Genomic DNA, 24,289 nt, shown 5'->3' on the forward strand with positions numbered 1-24,289 from the left:
CTCCTTCAAGCAACCATAAACTTAAATTCGAAACTTCTTAACCTAGAGGCAGTTTTGTTGCCCGTGTCAAAGGCGACTTTTGTAATATCAAAGTGGCTCTTCAGAAAAGAAAGCAAAAAGAAAACAGGGTATTGGTTTTTACAGTTTGGGCCTCGAAGCTATTTTCTTGTCCGTGACACTTGTGTCACAGCAGAGGCTAATTTGCCCTGGATTACTTCGCGACGCTGATCTAAGCTTTGTCATGATACGTTCTAACACCCGTCACCCTGTCTGTTTTTTCTTTCCCGCCATATCTCAGCGTCTCCACACCCATTAGAGGAAGAAACGCATCCCTTCTTTGATTGTGAAACACAATCATCTCCTGCTTCATTTGGCATTTAACACAGCTGTGATTCCCCCTACTTTCCCCCACAGTGATCGTCTCTGCATTGATTGCCTCTCGCTGCGCTTGCGTGGCTCTCTTGTGTCTAACATTTGGAAGAATAAAGGCTGGTTTCGCTGAAAAGGGAGAGATCAGAACGGCTTATCAAAAAGTAGATGAGCTGATTGATATTAACCACATAATATGTGAGGAAATGCAAAAGAAATTGAACTTTTAATGAAAAACCATGGACATTAAAATGAAAAGCAACAGCGGTAAATGCTTCCTACATGTAGCTATTTAAAATTTGTTTAAAATCGCTATTTTTTAACATTTTAGCAGTCGTTGCATGCATGAATTAATGAAATAAAGCTTTACGAGCAAGCACTTTAACCGCTACGTGGTAAAATTGTACAACTATCTATTAACAGTTTAGCTGTTTTTAAGGACACACAATAGGAAATACAGTGTGTGCAGTGCTGAAACTACTCTTCCTGTGTTCAGACATTAAGATTCAATATCAAATTTACATTTTATACACTAACATTAAATATGATGAGCTGATATGATATGCGACACGATACATTTTGTGACACTGGCGGCCTTTCAAGCACCAAAATCTCATTGTGGCATCCAGTTTATGACAAATTATCATTTCTTGTGACAACATATGATTCGTCAGTCACTGATGCACAACACTGTATAATACAAAGAGCATGAGAAAGAAAAAAAATCGCAACATAAATCCAAACAGCACATTTACAAACACTGTAGTCACCACGACTGTGGGATTTTCAGACTTAAATTTTAAATGACAGCTCAAAAATGATGGCAAAGCTTCTGCACTGTCAGAGTTGTTACCGTATCTCAATATGACACATGGCAGTGACTGACACCGTTACGTTGCTCGTGTCCATCAGAATAGAAGCATAGGCACCCTGTATACAATGGCATGTGGGCATGACAGTTAACCGACAGCCACAAATCCACAGCTATTATTACCGTATTAATGCTGATCTTAAATATCTAGCTGTGGATCAGTGGCTGTGGGTAACATTAACCTTACTCCACATCAGAAAGTGATCGTCTGCTGGCTGTGACCTTTCACCCCTCGTCCCGTCCAGTCTTCAGTCGGCATAGAGAATAAACCCTGAGAAGGTGCTGTACTTGTTGCTGTTGCCCCCATGAGCCTTTCCCCCATCCAGCTTTATGAAAACTTCATCACCTGCATCCAGATGAAGTATGACACTGTTGCCGGCATAGTCATAACTCTGGTCCTGGTCCTGGGCAATGGCGCTGGCCCTGACCTGGAATATGACACACACACGCACAGAACCGAGGAAAGAGGAAGTGAAGAAATATAAATGCTTAAGAATGTTTTAGTAATTTTAATTGAATGTCATAAGTTCTAACTAATAAAATCCCTTAAGATGACATGACTAAAGTTGATGAAGGTATTGAAAAAAATGCTTTTATTTTTTAAATATCAAATGACTTCCTGTTTTATAGCCTGGCATGTTACAGCTCTGATTATGTTTATATTTATATGTGGACTTTTTTTTAATAGAAGAGGGGGTTTTTTGAGACTGACTTGTGTAAGCTTTATCCCTGTGGTGAATATCTTGTTCTTCTCTTATGACTCAGCTGAGAGGGTCAGGGTTGAGTCAGCCTGCCTCTGAGGAAGGATGGCAGTGCGTACTATCCCTTTGTCTCGAGTTCTTCTCTTGCATCCACCTTTTTCTGAGTGGTGCACTGAAAATGTCATGTTTTCCCGAACATAAGTGTCACTGGGTGAAGAGAGGTAATTACTGCGATATAGAGCAACACACCCAAATCTCGTTGCATGTCTGTGGTTTTAAAAAAAAAAATAGAAACTGCTTGTACACTTAGCCCCTCAAGGACAGATCCCTCCTAAGCTTTAGCTAATGTGTAATGAGCTGGGTTGCCAGATTGGCTGTTACGCTCCAACTTCACCAGACGAGCTAAACAAGTGTAATTCTTGCTTCAACCAGATTGTGGTAGAAAGTTTTAAATTCAGTTAAAGCCATAAGAACATGAAACTGGTGATATTGTATTTTTGAAGTATTTTTACAGTAATAGTCGTTCACAGTGGGCATAAATGCCTTCTGTCACTTAGCTTTAAAAAAAGGTGCTTTAGATACATCTAAAGGACAACGGTCACTCTTTTGAGGATGCCAATGTTCACATTTTGGAAAGAGAAGACAGATAGTTTGAAAGAGGAGTCAAAGAAAGTATGTCCACTGTGAATGACCATCTTTCAACAGATCTGTCTGCCATCTATAATCCAGTTTTGAGATCCCTTTCAAAACACCTTAACACCCACTCCTATCCTGGGGCTTTTGACTTCAGTAAATCACATGATAAGGTGGGGCTAGGTTTCAAAATGGGCTCACCCGAAACCTTGGCTGATTGTGACCCACACCTTGGCTTGTGTGATTAGGTAGAGTAGGGGTCTCCAACTCCAGGCTTCTTCTTGCAGGTTTTAAGAATCACCCTGGGTCAACACAGTTCATTACCAGCCTCTGGAGAACTACAAGACATGTTCAGGAGGTAATTTAGCCATTTGAATCAGCTGTGTTGGATCAAGGACACATCTAAAACCTGCAGGACACCGGCCCTCGAGGCCTGGAGTTGGAGACCCCTGAGGTAGAGGATAAATAGGGGGTCCATGACCCTCTTGGGGACACTCCCATAGGGCTTAAAATCTGGGACTCTCCACCAACTGCTCTTAGAACTGAAGAAGCTTCTCTGATGAGAAGTGAAACATCTTCAAGAAAATTTAAAGCAGTCCAGACGCTTTTCTTTCCAAGCTCCTTAAACTACGATGACCTGGACGACTGAGAACCTTCCCAGACTGATAAACATGCCCCTGCTCCAACTTTTTAAAAACCTGTTTCTGATATCAAAGGTCAAACAAGGATAAATGTTTTTATGCTTTTTTTGGAACCAGAGTTGTATGTCTTGTGGCTGTGGGACTCTGAAAAATGTTGAGCGACAGCATGACAGCATGATGATGGATTTCTGATACATGTGAGCAATGCAGCATAAATTCTCTTGGCTTCCACCCTCTGCTACACTGTAGCAGCAGCACGGTGTCTACAACTGACTGGCATTTTATTTTACAGCAGCTTATTACCATATCTCATGTTAAATATAATGGATAAAAGAAAGTGCCTCCTTTTTGCCTAATAAGTAGCAGGTAGTACTAAATAATTCGTTAATTGTTAATTTCTGTCATTGACTTTTTTTTTTTAATTCCACAGTGATATACCAAATGTTCTATTGAGCCCCAGCTCAATGAGCAATCATATTTTAGTGTCGTTGATGGCAGGAATAGCTTCTCTGTCTTCAAACTGGTTCACATAGGTTGTTTTACAGCTGCTTTAATCAAATCCATGTTTATATGATTACTGTTGTTCTCTTGAAACAGAGTACACCACATACAGACTTTGACTGGCTGTGTGGTGAGCGTGGTGCAGCCATAAGCATAGACATTTATAGAATTCATGTACATAAGCAGGTTAGGGTTTATCTGAGTATATAAAATGTGTTAAATGTTAAATTTCTGTCTCTTTTCCAATCACCACTAAAGAAAGCAGATATGAAGGAGTAGAAGCCCTTCACTGCAGTATTTGTGAAACTTAAAATATCTGTTTGCATCTGTTTGCACTGAAACTGTGGTTACAGTATGTTCATCAGGTGTGGTTTTGTTGTCTCGGGTTCTTTTTTCCTTGTGAAAAAAACACCTTTTCTGGTTATAATACAAACCATTATAGCCACAAAAGGTTTTTATTGTGGTGTAGTTTGTATTCATCTGAAAGTGCATTTGATGTCCTGCATCAAAAGTATGGAAACAAATCTGAATCTACACTTCTTTTAAAGAATCGATACTAAAATTGATGTTGTGGTGAAGTATGTTGTGATGTAGATGTACTTGTGTTATTGCATCCACCTTAAGTGCAGCCTGCTGCAGTCTGGATGTGGTGTTGGCAGTAAAGTTTTAAGGTTCAGATGTGCAAGGTGTCATCACCCAGGGGCCTTAAAGACATTACAAAATTAGCCATGAATATAGCAAATATCATCACTGGATACTGAAACGCATTCGCCTGACGGGCTGTCTGATAACGTTTACCAGCACATCATTGCATCCATGAAGTTTGTTGTATTTCAAAGGGCACCAGCTTTGAACTAGCCACTACCCCGGGCTGTGTTTTGAAGTGTGCAGAGTGGAGATAGTGCTGTCCTCCTTCCACTCACTTCAGCTTGTACATCATTGGATGTGTAATAATCACAGATACACAATCTGGCAACATGCCACTATGTGTTGTCATTATACTGGACTGTAACACCAGACTAAATCAGAGCTAAATCACTATACACATGAATGCTCGACTACTCAATTTAGTCTGCCAGCATACTGGTAACACTCTTCCTTGAGTATTTTGATGTGCGTTCATCCCAGTAATAATACTTTTCTTTTACAAATTTTACCTTTACACATTTTTAAATTATTAGTTGGGGCTTTAAACACAAGGTGATAAATTCAAAGGCATACCCACCAGGCCATTTTTGATCAGGTCAGCCCACATGCTAGTGCCGTCTCCTCCCCTCATCAGCACATTGTAGATGAAAAAGTAGGTGCCAGGGATCTTACAGGTGAATTTGCCCGTCGCGCCTTCATAGTTACCACCAATGTTAGTCACCACGTCGTCAAAGCGCAGTATATCATAACCTTCTTGAGGGTTTCGTAGTCCTGCATAAAATGCCACCCGAGGAGTGGTATTGTATGTAGTTGTACTAACTGCCCCTTTACCCCCTAAACCTAGGATCCCTGTCCGTACAATGTCCACAGCATCTCCGGGTGGTCCTTTAGGTCCTGGTGGTCCTGGCTCTCCGGGTGGACCCGGGGGTCCGGGCTTGCCGGGACGTCCTGGTTTCCCTTGTGGGCCGTGAGCACTGTACGTGGGCAGCGGTGGACCGATGCTGTGATCACTCAGATCGTCCTCGTTTTCCACCTGTAAGACTGTAGGTGCTGTATCTGTGCCTGTGTGCACACCTTGGCCCGTGGTGCCCGTGCTGGGAAATGGGTCACAAACCATGCGGCAGGTGCCCAGCATCTCGTAGTGGCTCGTGCTGTCATCTATACCACCTGTGCCAACAGAGCTGACCAACACAGGGATGAGGACGACCAGAACCAGGACCAGCATGACCCCCACAGCAGCTGCCACCAGGGTCTTCCGCCCGATGCTCAGCCTGGGAAGGGGCTGCGCTGCCAGCGTGGAACTCTCCGGGGTGGAAATGGTGACTGCGGGGAGTGCGTCCACCTGGCAAAACGCAGATGCAATGAGGATCCCCGATAGTGGAGATGGTGCCCAGGGAGAGCCGGAATAAGTGTGTGACAGAGCTGTGTAGGAGTAAGGGAGAGGGAGAGGAGCAAGGGACCAAAGTGTTCAAGTGAAGAGAGAGACTGAGAGAGTGAGGAGAGAGAGTAAGAGGAGAGGCGGAGGGAGAGAGTGAGACAGCTTGAGAGGGGAAAAAAAGAGAAGAGAGGGGTGGAGAGAGTGAGCCACCATTTGAGTCGGGGCTGGGGAGGGCACTTTCCAACTGGCAGATGTGTAAAGCCAGAGAAGACAGGAAAAAGCTGTGGGATGTATACAGAACAAGAACATATCATCATAAAGAGAAATACATTTTGCTTGAAAAATTAAAATAAGATATTTATGAGTTACCGCTGACATTTCTATCCACCAGGTGTGAAAGTGATATCAAATTATTGGCACAGAGTTTGTGCACAGGTGTTTTTTCTCATTTTAAATCCAGTGCAATCAGTTGGAGCTCTTCCATAATGGACTAATTCCAGGTACCTGTATTCAGTCGACCTTCAGACTAATTTTAAAACATAAGGTTCAGAATCTTGTAAGTAAATAAATTTGTTCTGTTTTAAGATTAGCCTTAAAATTTCTATTAGCTGTAGTGAGTTTTGACTCTTAAATGTAATTACTGAAGCCTAGAGCTTTGGCAGCATCGCTTCAACAGACATAAGTAGAGAAAAATGACATATGTACTTTGACAGCAAAATCATTGCATTGAAGTCTGCATCAGCTCTGACATTAAAAGGAGATCATCCTTTCCCCCCTACTGTGTATGTCTTTGTGATTTGAGCAGCACTCTCCTGATTCTTCTAATAATCCACAGGTCTTTCCCACCAGCTTTGTTTTTCACCTCCTCTGAGGCAATCCAGAGGTGTTCCCTGAGTAGAGATGTAGCTATGCAGGGATGCAATTTCTGAATACTATATCATACTCTGTAATGTTCTTCTAGTTGAATGGACCCTAAAAAACTCCAAAGACTCTTCAGTCCATCAATGCTGGCTGCTTTAATGCAAAGTAGCAGCTCTGCTCTAATCTCCCTCCAGATGTCTCATTCCTTCTCTAAAGCTGAGCACAGTCACCCTACAGGAAAACAGATTTTGGCCATTTCAGGCACAAATGAAAGTGATCTGAATTGTATGTATGGCCACATATACTGTGTGGGGATTTTTGGATCAGTATGTTAGACAGTGCTCTCCAACAGCTTGACAAACGAGGGAAGAATTAGGAAGAATCTGATGTTCATCCCTCCAGTATGGTTCAGTGTCACGGAGAATCAGTGCCAAGCCACATTAAACTAGCTCGGGTGGCACATGATGGCCTAACTCAGACACTTGTTTGGTTATTTGATGCTGTTTTCTTTGTGCATTCTTTGTGTTTTCACCAATTTAAAAATTTTTTTCCAGTTTGCCATTTGATTCACTTTTATTTTAGCTGAGATTTAAATGACTGAGACACCATCACTCTGAGCCCACACAATAACGTAAGTTTATCATCCCGCAAAATTACATTTTACATACTTTAACTTGAGTTTGTAGCATTAATTTACATGAGAACTCGATGTTTTATGGTAAATTAAAAGTATTTCCACGTGAAAGAACAATTAAATTACCAAATGTTATGGTCAAGCATTACTGTAATATAAATAATCAGGCTTAAAAACATCAAAAAATTGCTTTTATTGGTAATATTTTTTCTTTTTTAAACCTTAAGAAAAATTCTGTACAGAATATGCATTTCTAGCTTTACTTTTCTCTACTTTTACCCGTTTTTGTCAATAATTTAAAAAAGATACAGAACTACTAAAAATAAAATCTGTGAAATTACAGTAATGAACAGTAATTATAGCTGTTTTCAATAATTCAATAATTAAAACTGTATTTTGACCAAAACGTAATAGTTTTTATCTAAATAAACACTGCTGTGGAATCTTAAATAAAAAGGTAATTTACATTTTATTAGGGCCCGAGCACTGAGAGTGCGAAGGCCCTATTGTATCTGATCCGTTTCTTCTTCTTATTATTATTATCATTAGGGCCCGAGCACTGACAGTGCGAAGGCCCTATTGTATCTGCTCCGTTTCTTATTATTAGGGCCCGAGCACTGACAGTGCGAAGGCCCTATTGTAATTGCTCTGTTTATTATTATTATTATTATTATTATTCCGGCAAATGAATCGGCCTTTTGAGGGCCTAAACATGCTCGAAAACTCATGAAATTTTGCGCACGCGTCAGGTCTGGTGAAAATTTACGTATTTTAATGTTCTCAGACATGGCCAGGGAAAATTAGCTCAGTAGCGCCACCTAGAAAAATGAAAAACGCGAGCCCCCGGTATGGGTATGGCCTACAAGTTTGAAAGTCGGTACACCTATATAACGTTCAGAGTCGAACAAAAAAGTCTATTATGGCAATGTCCTAAACCCAACAGGAAGTCCGCCATTTTGGATTGAAGGTGACATTTTGGGTCTGATTTTACCGTTTCCATGCCTTGTACTTTAACGAACTCCTCCTTGGGATTTGGTCCTATAAACTTCAAATTTGGACAGTGTCAACTACACCCTTGTGCCATGTTAAATTGCGGAGCTTTTGAGTTTTCACAATACTATGAGGCCGTGGCGCCATGGCGAATTTCGATGACTCGCCATGAAAGTCTTATTGCCTCTCATTCTGTCATACATGTTCCGATCTGGACCAAAGAGCACACATATGATAAGGCTCCACCCCTGAACATATTTTAAGTGCCATATTTGACATCAAGGACAGCGCCACCTAGTGGGAACAGGAAATGTCATGTTTTACACTTTGGGGTACAGTATTGTGATGGGTGACATCTGCAGCCTCAAATTTCTCCAGGAAAGCCTTAAGGAGTTGGTCTTGGGTTACAGTGAAAACTGTGACTTTTCGCCAAAGGGTGTGACCCCAGCAGCATGGCGAACTTTGATGTCACGCCATGAAGAAACAAATTAGTATAACTCAATGAAATCCAGTCTGATCAGTACCAGACTTTACAGGCATGATGACAGACCCGCCCTGAACAGATTGATGTGCCCATTGTCGGGAATACGGACAGCGCCACCTAGTGGGAACAGGAAATGTCATGGCTTTAATTTTGTTGTACTGATTTTCACAGGTTCATCGTGGCCACCTCAAAAGCGGTGAATATCACCATCAGTCCCTTGTGATGCTTCAGTGCAAAAATTGTGACTTTAAACTGAACGGCGCACCCTGGTGGCAATGCGGTTCACCATGAAAGATGAAGTGGCTTTTGAGGGGCTTGGAAAGTTTAAAAAGTCTTGAAATTTGGCGCACACCTCCAATGTGCTTAAGGCTTTGTTGTTATGTGATCATTTTCATTGAATATCCCAAAATGGCTCCACAGCGCCCCCTACAAAATTTCAAAATCACAGCCCCTGCTCTGTGTTTTATGTATGAGTCTGAAACCTGGTAAGCTTATAGGAGATATCAAGATGTACAAAAAAGTCTCTTGGAGCAATATCCCAAATCCAACAGGAAGTCAGCCATTTTAAAATTAATGTGCAATTTTGGCAACATTTTCCCCTCTTTTCAGGCATCGTTCTTTGACGAACTCCTCCAAGGGATTTCATCAGATTGGACCGATCTGCAGTTTGTGGAATCTAAAGACCTTTGTGATGTTAAATTGCGAAGCGTTTTACGTCCAGGGAAACGGGGTGGTTATGGCGGCACGTGGAGTTTCAATCACTCGCCAAAAAGCAGTAATATGCTGTCACTCAAAAACACAATGTCCAATCTCTCCCAAACGTCTCAGGTGTGATGAGACTCGAGCTTGGAAGTGTTTGTTATGCCATTTGTACATAATTGTTAGAGCGCCACCTAGTGGAACGACTAACTAATCATGAATGAATGAGTTGAAATGTTAGCTGGTGGTTAAATGCATGAATTCCATCAATGTGACATCAGATCGGACGTGCTGGTTTTAGGTGTTGGGCGTGGCTCGACGCGCTGGGGGTGCGAGGGCCCTCATAACGCTGCTTGCAGCTTTAATTATTATTATTATTATTATTCAGGCGAAACAAGGGCCTTTTTGAGGGCCTAAACATGCTCAAAAACTCATGAAATTTTGCACACATGCCAGGTCTGGTGAAAAATTTTGTATTTTAATGGTTTTACATATGAGCACTGGGAAATGGCTCTAGAGCGCCACCTATGCCTTGTTAAATGCAGCCCTACGACCACATCGTTTGAGCTACATGTATGAAATTTGGCACACATGTGTATCATGCCAAGACGAACAAAAAAGTCAGTGGGCCCATTGACGCAAACCCAACAGGAAGTCCGCCATTTGGAAGAGAAGGTGACATTTTGGCTCTAATTTTGCCATTTCCATGCCTCGAACTTTTGCGAACTCCTCCTTGGGGTTTGATTTCATAACCTTCATATTTGGTCAGTGTCAACTACACCCTTGTGCCATGTTAAATTGCGGAGCTTTTGAGTTTTCACAATACGGTGAGGCCGTGGCGCCATGGCGAATTTCGATGACTCGCCATGAAAATCTTATTGCCTCTCATTTTGTCATACATTTTCTGACCTTGACCAAAGTGAACACATATGATAAGGCTCCACCCCTGAACATATTTCAACTGCCATATTTGACACCAGGGACAGCGCCACCTAGTGGGAACAGGAAATGTCATGTTTTACACTTTGGGGTACAGTATTGTGATGGGTGACATCTGCAGCCTCAAATTTCTCAAGGAAAGCCTTAAGGAGTTGGTCTTGGGTTACAGTGAAAACTGTGAGTTTTCGCGAAAGGGTGTGACCCCAGCAGCATGGCGAACTTTGATGTCACGCCATGAAGAAACAAATTAGTATAACTCAATGAAATCCAGTCTGATCAGTACCAGACTTTACAGGCATGATGTCAGACCCGCCCTGAACAAATTGATGTGCCCATTGTCGGAAATACGGACAGCGCCACCTAGTGGCAACAGGAAATGTCATGGCTTTAACTTTGTTGTACTGATTTTCACAGGTTGATCGTGGCCACCTCAAAAGCGGTGAATATCACCATCAGTCCCTCGTGATGCTTCAGTGCAAAAATTGTGACTTTAAACTGAACGGCGCACCCTGGTGGCAACGCAGTTCATCATGAAAGATGAAGTGGCTTTTGAGGGGCTTGGAAAGTTTATAGAGGCTTGAAATTTGGCACACACCTCCAAATGGATGAAAGCATTGTTGTTATGTAACCATTTTCCTTGAATAGCGCAAAATGGCTCCACAGCGCCCCCTACAATATTTCAAAACATCAGCCCCTGCTCTGTGTTTCATCTATGAGTCTGACACTTGGTAAGCTTGTGTAAGATATCAAGATGTACAAAAACGTCTCTTGGAGCAATATCCCAAATCCAACAGGAAGTCAGCCATTTTAAAATTAATGTGTAATTTTGATGACATTTTCCCCTCTTTTCAGGCTTCATACTTTGACGAACTCCTCCAAGGGATTTCATCATATTGAAGCATTCTTCAGTGTGTAGAATCTAAAGACCTTTGTGATGTTAAATTGCGAAGCTTTTTCCGTTCAGGGAAACGGGGTGGTCATGGCGGCACGTAGAGTTTCAATCACTCGCAAAAAGCAGTAATCTGCTGTCACTAAAAAACACAATGTCCAATCTCTCCCAAAGGTCGCAGGTGTGATGAGACTCGAGCTTGGAAATGTTTGTTATGCTATTTGTCAATAATGGTTAGAGCGCCACCTAGTGGCATGACTATAATCCTGGTTGAATAAGATGAAATGTTAGCTGGTGATTAAAAGCATGAAATCCATCAATGTGACATCACATCGGACGTGCCGGTTTGAGGTGTTGGCAGTGGCTCGACGTGCCGGGGGTGCGAGGGCCCTCATAACGCTGCTTGCAGCTTTAATTATTATTATTATTATTATTCAGGCAAAACAAGGGCCTTTTTGAGGGCCTAAACATGCGTCAAAAACTCATGAAATTTGCACACATGCCAGGTCTGGTGAAAAATTTTGTATTTTAATGGTTTTACATATGAGCACTGGGAAATGGCTCTAGAGCGCCACCTATGCCTTGTTAAATGCAGCCCTACGACCACATCGTTTGAGCTACATGTATGAAATCTGGCACACATGTGTATCTTGCCGAGTCGAACAAAAGAGTCTGTGGGCCCATTGACGCAAACCCAACAGGAAGTCCGCAATTTAGAAGTGAAGGTGACATTTTGGCTCTAATTTTGCCATTTTCATGCCTCGAACTTTTTCGAACTCCTCGTTGAGATTTGGTTGTATAAGCTTCATCTTTGGTCAGTGTCAACTACACACCTGGGCCATGTTAAATTGCGGAGCTTTTGAGTTTTCGTGATACGGTGAGGCCGTGGCGCCACAGCGAATTTCGATGACTCGCCATGAAGATCTTATTGCCTCTCATTCAGTCATACATTGTCCGATCTGGACCAAAGAACACACATATGATAAGGCTCCACCCCTGAACATATTTCAACTGCCATATTTGACATAAGGGCCAGCGCCACCTAGTGGGAACAGGAAATGTCATGTTTTACACTTTGGGGTGCAGTATTGTGATGGGTGACATCTGCAGCCTCAAATTTCTCCAGGAAAGCCTTAAGGAGTTGGTCTTGCGTTACAGTGAAAACTGTGAGTTTTCACGAAAGGGTGTGACCTCAGCAGCATGGCGAACTTTGATGTCTCGCCATGAAGAAACAAATTAGTATAACTCAATGAAATCCAGTCTGATCAGTACCAGACTTTACAGGCATGATGTCAGACCTGCCCTGCACAGATTGATGTGCCCATTGTCAGGAATACACAGAACGCCACCTAGTGGCAACAGGAAATATCATGTCTTTCACTTTGTTGTACTGATTTTCACAGGTTCATCGTGGCCACCTCAAAAGCGGTGAATATCACCATCAGTCCCTCATGATGCTTCAGTGCAAAAATTGTGACTTTAAACTGAACTTTAAATCTGGTGGCAACGCGGTTCACCATGAAAAATGAAGTGGCTTTTGAGGGGCTTGGAAAGTTTATAAAGTCTTGAAATTTGGCCCACACCTCCAATGTGATGAAGGCTTTGTTGTTATGTGATCATTTTCATTGAATAGCGCAAAATGGCTCCACAGCGCCCCCTACAATATTTCAAATCATCAGCCCCTGCTCTGTGTTTTATGTATGAGTCTGAAACCTGGTAAGCTTATAGAAGATGTCAAGATGTACAACAAAGTCTCTTGGAGCAATATCCCAAATCCAACAGGAAGTCAGCCATTTTAAGATTAATGTGTAATTTTGGTGACATTTTCCCCTCTTTTCAAGCCTCATTCTTTGACGAACTCCTCCAAGGGATTTCCTCAGATTGACGCATTCTCCAGTGTGTGGAATCTAAAGACCTTTGTGATGTTAAATTGCGAAGCTTTTTACGTTCAGGGAAACGGGGTGGTCATGGCGGCACGTGGAGTTTCAATCACTCGCCAAAAAGCAGTAATCTGCTGTCACTCAAAAACACAATGTCCAATCTCGCCCAAAGGTCGCAGGGATGATGAGACTCAAGCTCGGAAATGTTAGTTATGCCATTTGTCAGTAATGGTTACAGCGCCACCTAGTGGGAGGACTATAATCACGATTGAATGAGATGAAATGTTAGCTGGTGGTTAAATTCATGAATTCCATCAATGTGACATCAGATTGAACGTATTGGTTTTAGGTGTTGGGCGTGGCTCGACGCGATGGGGTGCGAGGGCCCTCATAACGCTGCTTGCAGCTTTAATTTCATGTTATTTTACCTCACATGTGTTATATGTAACAATATAATATATGTTACATATATTTATGTTTGCAATTTTTTTTTCATTTGTTTATAAATAATTTTGTAAAATTTAACAGAAAAAATGTTACTGTCACTGTTACTACTGTTACTAATTTTTAACATAGTTTGCAACATATTATCTTTACATGATGAGAAACTCCAAACTGTTTTAGTCACAACATGTCACTATATTATAATTCTATATATCATGAAGGTTTATGTTTCTTTCAGTTTGTGGATAACTCTGTTTACATCCTTTGAATTAAACACTAAATACTGTTTTGGGAAACCATCCTGCAGCAGATGTAGGTGTTTCCATTTATTTGTTCAGGCCAAATGTCACATACCCAGAGAACTGCCCTGAAATCACATTCTGATGGGTTCATGTCTTTAGTGACTGTATATTTGCTGTCTCAATGCAGCTGGGTCAAATGTCTTTTTCACTGTCTCTTCCTTCTTACATGGGGCTGCAAGCTCATCCCTGAATATATCTGTGTGTGCAGTCACACTGTAAGTGTAGCTACTACTGGCTAATACTGGAATATATAAAAAGAATATAAGTAATCCATTATTATGCGTATATTTAAAAAAAGACACTTCAAATATTCAAATATTGGCCCACAATAGCCTAAAACACTAAAACAGTAGCTCAGCTATTCTAATTACATGGAAACAATATGGTTTCAGTTCACTGTCTCTTTGTACTGTGAGGTGATATTACCTGACCTCCCCAGTCTGCTAAAGAATGTATGTATGGCTCATTTGCTTTAAAGTTCAAGTCCTCCATACCACATAAACCTGCTGTGTTCATATGGTAGCTTACATAATAGCCAGTCATAAGCCTTGGTGCTCGGTGTTTAAGCTGTTAAGCTGTTTGCTGTGCTGTGCATGGTGTATCCTTTGTAAATGTGTTGCATTTAAGTATTAGAAATGCAGTGCTTAAAAACCCAGAATGTTTATTTTAAAATCTAGTCAAGCTTCTACATTTCCAAATGTTCTAAATTATGACATGTGACAAAAGATCTAGCAATAGATGTAGCAGTGGCATGAAGAACAGCATCCAGAATGCTCCACGTATCTTAATAACCCACAAACACGATGCATGTGTTTTTTAGATACAGTCTATCCAACATGCACAGAAAATCAACTATTCTGCTACCAATTAACCACCTGATTTAACTACAAAACAAACCGTGTCACATTGATGCGAGCTGCATAAACGTGACTGCATACACGTGGCTGAATTATAACATGTATGAAAATGGAACAATTGTAAAGTGAGACTTGAGTTTCATTGGAGTAATATAAGCAGACAATCATTTTGTGAGTCCCCTCTGCATTTTGATGGCACCGTTTTCTCGGGACATGACAATGGCTCTGAGTCACACACCTCAAGCAGCGCTTTCTTGCTGAGTCTCTCTAGCTCATGACACAACACACTAAATCAGAGGGATGACCATTAACTCAGAAATATGAACACAAACTCAGTTTTACTGATAACATTTTGTGTTTTTAAATCCTTCATATGAAATTTGGTCCAGGGAGATCGCATGAGAAAAAAATTGTTGTTGCGAGCACATAGCACAAGAAGTCAACAAACAATCAACCAGGATTCACTTAAAAAAAATCATCAAAATCTTTTTTTTAAAAATGGATGCATTCTTATAAATACCAAAACTTCTGCCCTCTGACATCGTACAGTTTTCTCCAACAACTACCTCACGATTTCTCATTCATTTGCAGACTTTAGTGCCCTCGTGTGGTCTTTTCAAAAATTACAACATGTGTTACCTCCACATATCCATTCCCACATTCCTAACATGTTTATGTTTAGCAGGTCATGTTTGTCTTCATGCTTTAAGGTCAGCTTTTAACATGAAGCACTGATGAAAAAAAGGAGATGATAGTGGTTTTGGAGGAAATGTCTGGAAGTTTATTGCATTCAAAATTGATCATTGATACAAGGACATACATATGAATCATCAAGCATTTTTTATTTAAGCAGTTACATGTGTTCATTGGTTCACATTTCCATGCTGAGAAACACACATGTAGATATCAACCAGTTCATCACATTCACTCTCATTCATCCACATTTTGGGAAAAGGTGTTCTTAGACTTAACTTGTGTCTTGATGCTGCTGTTGATATCAGTTCACCTTTGCATAGGTCAAAAAGCAAGTTTTTGAATTATGGACAAAATAAGGATTGCTTTTCCTTGGACTTTCTGCTAAGTGGCACTAAAGTATGCCTTCATTATTTATTGTTTATTGAAAATATACATAATGAGATCATTTGACTTGCTATAAAATAGTAATACGGGTGTATTTTGCAATGGCTATATTCTGTTTAAGTGCTCAAGAGTTATAATAAATTCCAATGCACTGACTGCATTTAATTCTCTGAGCCAGAAGATGGCGCCCAGGCATTATTAAAAAGGCATCCCACAACAAACAGCAAAGCCATGCTGAAGCCAGTGGATTGTCAAAGTAAATCAGAATTACAACTATTTGGGTTATTTTTGACAAAACATCCATATATAGTAAAACGATCTCTCTCTATATTTCCTGCAATGTGCAGTCTGGACATTTATGATCTTTACGATTGCAATCCCCTTAAACACCATGCAGCAGCAGGGCTCAGGTATCTATAGAGTAGCAGGACAGCAGAAGGTAGACCACCCATCATGAGCACATTCCAGCATGCACGCACAAGATGACGTTATTAGTAATCGGAGAGCATAGGAAACAGCAGGCCATCTTTGAAGTCTATATTCAGGATGCAGTCCTCCAGAGGTGGTCCTTTTGGTCTCTTTTGATTATTATTTCTTTAAATAATTGTACATTCAACTATATTATAGAATAATAATAACAATAATAATAAAATAGGTTGTGTCACGAAACATAAAGTTCAAATGTTCAAATTGGGATCTCTTTATTGACCTTTGGTATGACAACTCCTTACACAGGGGGAAAGCATGTCAATCCCTTGTATGTTTACACAGTGGTTCAAACAGAGTAACTTCCTTGATTCTTTCTTTTTGGACTCTTCCTTTTTAGGCAATGGGCTGCTGCCTTGTAGCCCCTCTGGGGAATCTGTGGGAATTCCTTAGCTGGTTTGCTTGGCAGTTGGTTTTCAGTCCTCAAATATTGTTATTTCAGGATGTGAGGGTGAGGGTGAGAAGGAATTAAAAAAAGTGCCATGTCCAGCCACTGACAGAGCTGGGTTTGTAAACAGTTCAGTATGTCGGATGTTATCTCTGATAAGGGAAAATAGTTTTCAGCCAGATACTATGGGTCACTTCAAATTGGTAAAGTAGTGTGTAGGGTGTCCTTTATTTAAACTGAGATGTATACTCACAGAGGCTGTTATATATCAGTCAGTCATTGACAAGTAGGTTAGAAAATAGTGTCTTTGTTACCATTTATTTACAGCTTCTTTACTTTGTGGAGAATTTCGGAGTGCCCTGCGGAGTATACTGTTTGTTTTGGGAAGGGTTTGTAATCTGATCTCCACAGCTCCGATTTCTGGGCCAGCGGGGCCGAAAGCCCGACTAGTTAATTCACAGCTACTGGAATCGCACTCCCCTCTCAAACAGTAGACACATATTTCCCTTTTTAGGACATATGATGAGGATCTATTACGTAATCTAGGGAGCACTTGGATCTCTAGCAAACTCGTCAGTATGGAAGAAGGCGGTCCCGATACAGAGCGGCAGCCCTAATAACCAATCACAATCTAGGAAGCGTGCGTTCTCGTTCATTGATTGGGAAGAAGGCGGAAACCGTTGGTTGACGTTTAGGTTGCTCGCGCTCACTCTCTGGCTGGGAGTTTTTTCGCGTTCATGTTTTCATTGTACTTGTAGTCGGGAGGACTATCCTGGGGGGGAAAAGATCGTGCGTGGATTGTTTTAGGCTTCTGTAGAGGGAGATTTGGAGAAAACTGCCTTTGGTGGTAGAGTTTTTACTTAGATAGTGTTCTAAAGTTGTCACCATGCCGGTTTTTCACACGAAGACGATAGAAAGTATCCTGGAGCCGGTGGCTCAGCAGATATCCCATCTGGTGATAATGCACGAAGAAGGTGAAGTTGATGGGAAAGGTATCCCAGATCTGACGGCGCCCGTAGCTGCTGTTCAGGCAGCCGTTAGTAACCTTGTTCGGGTGAGTAACTTTCTTCTCTGTATAAAATCACATTGGTAAAGTTTGGCTGAGCTCGGCGAGTGTCGTAGGCTACCTGTCGCATTGTCCCATTCACCCATTACTTTCCAATGAAGTTGGACACAACACTTCACTCAGCAGAGTGTTAATGCGGTTACCAAATGTGTGTTCAATGGCAGGATTAGGGAATGCCATGAAACTTTTTTGGAGTTATTTAACTCGGGGCAAAAGGGCAGTGACGCCCTTTTCCCCTTGAAGATATGCCCTGCCTCCTCCTCTGTACATGACTGCCATAGCTTGACGTAGGCACTGCTGTAATGTGTGAGTCAGGTACAGGACCACAGTGAATTACTTTTTACTTTAATCACTCGGCTGCACAGAACAGCTGCACCTGTAGTGATCATCTATGAATAGTTCTGCAAATCACATCACTGCACTACATATCATATGCATTTGAATATTCAGCTATCAGTGCACTACTAATGCGTGAAAACAGTTATGAAAGGGGCATAGTAAGTAGTAAGAAGCGTGTGCATGTGTATTTGGTCCATAAGATTGTAGGACCAGACTAGGAATCTCAGCTGTAGTGTGTAAATGAGAAGTAGGTGCAGTAATTTATCGAAACATGTTCAAAATGTGTGGAAATAAAGTGTGTATAAAGCTAAAAAGCACACTTTATACAATTCTAATGAGCTTTAAAATCAATATGTGCTATGATCACCTTTATTCTTAAATACAGCCTGAACTCTCTTATTCAAGCTTTCCTTATAAGTAGTCTTCATGAATAGTTTTCCAGGGTTCTTCAAGGACATTCAAAACTCTTCTTTGGATGTTGGCTGCCTTTTGTTCTGTTCTCTGTAAAGCTGATCCCACATTGATTTAATAATTTTGAAGTTTGGGCTCTGGGGAGGCCAATCCATGACAGATAGTGTGCCGCTGTGTTTTTCTTTGAGTACTATGGCAGTATGTTTAGGATCATTGTCATGCTGTAAAATAAAGCTGTTGCCAATTAAATGCTTCCAGATGGTACTGGATGGTGGATTGAAATTGAATGGTAATTCTCTGCCTTCATAATTCATTCAGTTTTGACAAGCTCTCCAAGACTGCTGGCTGAAATGCAGACCCAAACCATGAAGGAGCCTCCACCTTGTTTCACATGGCTGCCTTTTGCTTCCTGACCTCCTCTTTAAATATTGAACCAAATATTTCATCACTTCAACAAGACCTGTTACCACTAATTTTTCAGTCCAGGTCTTGTGTAATTTGGCATAACTCAGCGTTTTGTTCCTGTTTCCCTTCCCCGTAATGGTTTCTTGAAAGCCACCCTTCCACTCAGAACATTTCTAATGAGGCTTCAGTGGACAGTAGATGGATCAGCTGAAGACCATGTTTCGGATCAGTTTTTTCATCTAATACTCTCCGGGAATCACATTGGTGGTGGAAAATACTATTTTATGCCTGTCAGATTGCAAAGTTTAAAATAGATTCTTTGCCAAGTTGTTTTGTGTGGAGTGGACACAACCTTGGTTCATCACTTGAGTGGGTTGCCTTTCTTATGCTTCATGCATTCAGTCATTCATCAAATATGAAGAAATGAGGGGTGGCTTGGAAGTTTTGCACTAATGTAAAAACTGCAACCCTTCAGTATTAAGCTTAATGTTATATTTTAAAAACTGATAATATTTGTAGTAACTGATAAATATGACATTGTGTGTATAATATTCACCTGCAAAAATTCATTTTGAGTTGCGTGTGTTTCATACCTTAGTCACGAGTCACGATTTGCTCTGTGTGTCCTCATGTTACACAGAAACCACTTGCTATTGACCCCATGACCTAGAACCACACTTTTTTTTTAAAAATAGAACCTGTCATCATACACATAATCTTGATGCACTATAGTGAATCTGGCTACATTATCAGATCTAGTTTGTGTCTGTTATCTTTTTCTATCCACATGGTAATTAACTTGTCTATGGGCCTATTAACTATGTGTTTCCAACCTATCTTTTTAAAACATTAAATTATACACACCCCCTTCACCAGATGCAGCTGTTGCCTCAATTATATTTAGACTCAGTGATGTAGTTATAATGGCATGTCTCAAAACCACATTGTATCTATCATGGAAGCTAGTTAGGAAATGACTGTCAATTTTATCCTGAAACACATGCTGAGTTCGTAACAAAGGAAGCGAGGGCCCTGTCAGATACTGTGGCTTATATGGAAAGAAAAGCATACAGGCTAAATTGAGGCAGACATGGTTCCTGTGTGTTGTGCAGTCTGTCAGCCTGGTCGAGCCCAGAACCCCTGGCACTTGTCGGGCAATAAATTTGGACAATTACTCTGGCGTCAGCAAAGGAATGTTTCATTTAGGGGGATTGCCTACCATTGCCTCGCAGTTTATTTATTACAGTTCATGGCCTATAAGAATTTCAATCTGGTTTACTTCATTCTGACGCTTTGTTTTTCCTCAGTGCCCACTCTTAAACAACAGGTCTGCACCTCATTGTGTCCATTATTTATATGTTTACAGGCTTCTGTCCTCTAAGGGCCTTTATAATACCCCCTTTCCACCCATGCTGGAGCCTATTCTGCTTTGCTGTCTTTCAAGAGCAAACCTTCTATTTTGACAGGTCTAAGAACTAAATGGTACATGTTTTTGGACCATTTTGGGTGGACTGCAGTAAATTTAGACTCCCTTTAACCCCATGATTAGGGTGGATTTAGCACAAGAGCTCATTACCAGTCCACTTACAACAAACCATTGAATAAACAAAGCCAAAGCAGAGCTAAATAAGGCTCGGTAATACATTTTAATATTTAGATATTAAGCGGTCAAGTTGTTCTGCCACTCAGTTGTTAAAAAAGTACAGAATGAAGTTTTTAGTGTAGAAACCTTTTATTTCGGCCAAGTAATTAACATGAAAACAGGGCTTGTCGTAGCACATGAAAATGTCCTGTGTATCCTCAGCTATCTTAGGATGAAATCATCCAGGCTTTCTGGACACTGTGAATTGTGATCAGATGTTTCCAACAGTGGCATGAATGGTTGCACGAGTCTGTAATTATTTCCAGTTGCTGTGGCAACATTACAACATGAACAGCGTTATGAGATCACTGAAGTTAAGGATCCGATGCAATTTCTTGTGGTCACAGTCCCATGAGTCATACATTGCAGAGCCTACATAAGTAATCAAATACACCGTGTAGCCCTTATCTTTGATTTTATCTAATGAGAAAACAGAAGTTTATTTTAGTCCATTAGCTGTTGGTGTCTTTTCCCTGCATATTTCATTGTTTTCCTAAAAATGACTTTTGAACTTCTTCATTTTTGCACCTGTTTTGTACTAGTTACTTGAAGTGAGTCTGCTTGAAAACAAAAATGTAAGCGTCTAACTTGAAAGTATATCTTTACTATCTAGGGAAAAGGATGAACCCTTCTAATTGGATTTTATTTAGTCATTGTCGGGATAGGGTTGTTTCAAAGAAAAGCCATTTATTTGCTTTATTGTCTGTGCTTCCTAGAAAACCATCTGTTGCACAGACTTCCTCCCCCATTAACTCTGTCCAAGATCTCCAGAGCAAAAGCTTAAGTACTGTAATCAAGTTAAAAAACTGAGATGACCTAGAAATCGAACAGAGAGCAAGTTGCAAGTAATTATACCTTTAAATTGCTTATTAAGACGATTGCACCAGGTTTTCCGACTAAAAAGGAAGGTGAGATTCCAGGATGTCTTGGATGCTTTAGCCTGTCTGAAGAGATCAGGTACAAATGATTAATTTTTAACTTATTCTAGCAGATGCATGGAGATAAAAGTGCAGCCCCGAACCATAATTGTTACTCTAGCAACATCACAAACTACTGTCATATACTCTGTGTTCATTTAATATCTATGACTACAGGGAGTGCAGAATTATTAGGCAAGTTGTATTTTTGAGGAATAATTTTATTATTGAACAACAACCATGTTCTCAATGAACCCAAAAAACGCATTAATATCAAAGCTGAATGTTTTTGGAAGTAGTTTTTAGTTTTAGCTATTTTAGGGGGATATCTGTGTGTGCAGGTGACTATTACTGTGCATAATTATTAGGCAACTTAACAAAAAACAAATATATACCCATTTCAATGATTTATTTTTACCAGTGACACCAATATAACATCTCCACATTCACAAATATACATTTCTGACATTCAAAAACAAAACAAAAACAAATCAGCGACCAATATAGCCACCTTTCTTTGCAAGGACACTCAAAAGCCTGCCATCCATGGATTCTGTCAGTGTTTTGATCTGTTCACCATCAACATTGCGTGCAGCAGCAACCACAGCCTCCCAGACACTGTTCAGAGAGGTGTACTGTTTTCCCTCCTTGTAAATCTCACATTTGATGATGGACCACAGGTTCTCAATGGGGTTCAGATCAGGTGAACAAGGTGGCCATGTCATTAGTTTTTCTTCTTTTATACCCTTTCTTGCCAGCCACGCTGTGGAGTACTTGGACGTGTGTGATGGAGCATTGTCCTGCATGAAAATCATGTTTTTCTTGAAGGATGCAGACTTCTTCCTGTACCACTGCTTGAAGAAGGTGTCTTCCAGAAACTGGCAGTAGGACTGGGAGTTGAGCTTGACTCCATCCTCAACTCGAAAAGGCCCCACAAGCTCATCTTTGATGATACCAGCCCAAACCAGTACTCCACCTCCACCTTGCTGGCGTCAGAGTTGGACTGGAGCTCTCTGCCCATTACCAATCCAGCCACGGGCCCATCCATCTGGCCCATCAAGACTCACTCTCATTTCATCAGTCCATAAAACCTTAGAAAAATCAGTCTTGAGATATTTCTTGGTCCAGTCTTGACGTTTCAGCTTGTCTTGTTCAGTGGTGGTCGTCTTTCAGCCTTTCTTACCTTGGCCATGTCTCTGAATATTGCACACCTTGTGCTTTCGGGCACTCCAGTGATGTTGCAGCTCTGAAATATGGCCAAACTGGTGGCAAGTGGCATCTTGGCAGCTGCACGCTTGACTTTTCTCAGTTCATGGGCAGTTATTTTGCACCTTGGTTTTTCCACACGCTTCTTGCGACCCTGTTGACTATTTTGAATGAAACGCTTGATTGTTCGATGATCATGCTTCAGAAGCTTTGCAATTTTGAGACTGCTGCATCCCTCTGCAAGATATCTCACTATTTTTGACTTTTCTGAGCCTGTCAAGTCCTTCTTTTGACCCATTTTGCCAAAGGAAAGGACGTTGCCTAATAATTATGCACACCTGATATAGGGTATTGATGTCATTAGACCACACCCCTTCTCATTACAGAGTTGCACATCACCTGATATGCTTAATTGGTAGTAGGCTTTCGGGCCTATACAGCTTGGAGTAAGACAACATGCATGAAGAGGATGATGTGGACAAAATACTCATTTGCCTAATAATTCTGCACTCCCTGTAGTTATTCCTCATTGAGACAATGAGCGAGATCTCAATTAAAGATGAATGTGAGGAATGCGAAGAATTCCCAACAGGCAGGAATTTATCCCATTTTGGAGGGGGAGGTGGGATTGGGCTGATCCTTTGAATGAACAACTTTACTCCCTGACCATGTTTTCACATGTCAGGAGCTTCTTTTTTGTCAGTGATATCAAGTTTTAGCCTGATACATATCTTTAGCTGCAGGATGTGGCTATGCTGTGGCTGACTGGTCGATTTCTAGCCGAACCAATATGCTTGTGCAATGAGAACGATTGCCTTTGTTGCACAAATGAGTGTTGTAAACCGTTACAACACTCATTTGTGCAACATCAAGAAAATGAAATAAGTTGTTTGTAAAGCTGAAAATGTTTAAAAGAAAGCATCCTGTCATGAAAATTTGATGCTTGTTTTTTTATTGATGTCTTTCAATTTTAGCAGTCATTTTAATCTGACAAAGTAAAATCATTTTTGAGGCACATATCACTGTTAAAAAGACTGATATTTTTAATGATTCTAAGAGTTTTGATAATGTCCTAATGGGATAAATGGAGAGCATACTTGTCTGTGTCAGTAGCCAGCCTTTAAGGTTGGCTGTGCAGGCCTGTTGTAGCTCATTATTTTTATAGCTCCTTTTTATAGGTGTAAGGTTAAAAAAAAAATCCAGTTTCTTCCTGTTTGCAGAGATCACGTGACTTGTGGAGATGCTTCTCTGTGTAGATCACTGAGTTTTTGTTGGGATAAAGAAGCTACTGTCTTCTGCAACACTCTGGAGGTTACAAAATATCACTCTGATTTATGAAATGCAGTTACTGGAAGCTGGGCTCGGCAGCAGTCACTGATTAGTGGGTTGTGTGAGAAATCTGGCCTCATGCTTTTTGCTCAATCTGCACAACACATCTGCAAGACTCTTGGAGGCCTTTAATATCTTCTCGAATGTCCTTAAACTTTGAAAGAAATACAGAGGATGCAACACGAGGGCGCTTTTAGGGGAATTTTTAAATACTTAATTGTGACGTGATCAGTATTTGAGTATTTTTGTTTATAGCAATTTCAATCACCCACTTCTCTAACCCTTTAGAAATGGGAAAC

General features: G+C 40.8%; 2 protein-coding genes across 2 annotated transcripts in view; one reads left to right on the forward strand and one right to left on the reverse strand.

Moving 5' to 3' along the window:
• Positions 1 to 576: 576 nt before the first annotated feature.
• On the reverse strand, positions 577 to 5,891 carry LOC101469500 (C1q-related factor). The gene is made up of 2 exons (XM_004561289.4): positions 4,942 to 5,891; positions 577 to 1,668 (listed from the first exon to the last, which is right to left on the reverse strand). Exons 1-2 carry the CDS (start codon positions 5,587 to 5,589, stop codon positions 1,489 to 1,491), a joined length of 828 nt encoding a protein of 275 aa, XP_004561346.1. The 5' UTR covers positions 5,590 to 5,891; the 3' UTR covers positions 577 to 1,488.
• Positions 5,892 to 17,378: 11,487 nt separating this feature from the next.
• Positions 17,379 to 24,289, forward strand: part of LOC101469008 (vinculin) — a 28,070-nt gene continuing 21,159 nt past the window's right edge. Inside the window, exon 1 of the mRNA XM_004561288.6 lies at positions 17,379 to 17,729. Within this exon, the coding sequence (XP_004561345.1) occupies positions 17,562 to 17,729 (168 nt within the window). The 5' untranslated portion in view covers positions 17,379 to 17,561. The remainder of the gene's footprint in view (positions 17,730 to 24,289) is intronic.

This window comes from Maylandia zebra, linkage group LG8, assembly GCF_041146795.1.
Source record: "Maylandia zebra isolate NMK-2024a linkage group LG8, Mzebra_GT3a, whole genome shotgun sequence".
NCBI classification, from domain to species: Eukaryota; Metazoa; Chordata; class Actinopteri; order Cichliformes; family Cichlidae; genus Maylandia; species Maylandia zebra.

Bases quoted from the DNA above. Each gene is read 5' to 3' on its own strand.
- LOC101469500 (XM_004561289.4), bottom strand. From the start codon at position 5,589: ATGCTGGTCCTGGTTCTGGTCGTCCTCATCCCTGTGTTGGTCAGCTCT. The intron at 1,669-4,941 runs GTGGGTATGCCT...GTCATATTCCAG, and splicing joins ACCTGATCAAAAATGGCCTG to GTCAGGGCCAGCGCCATTGC.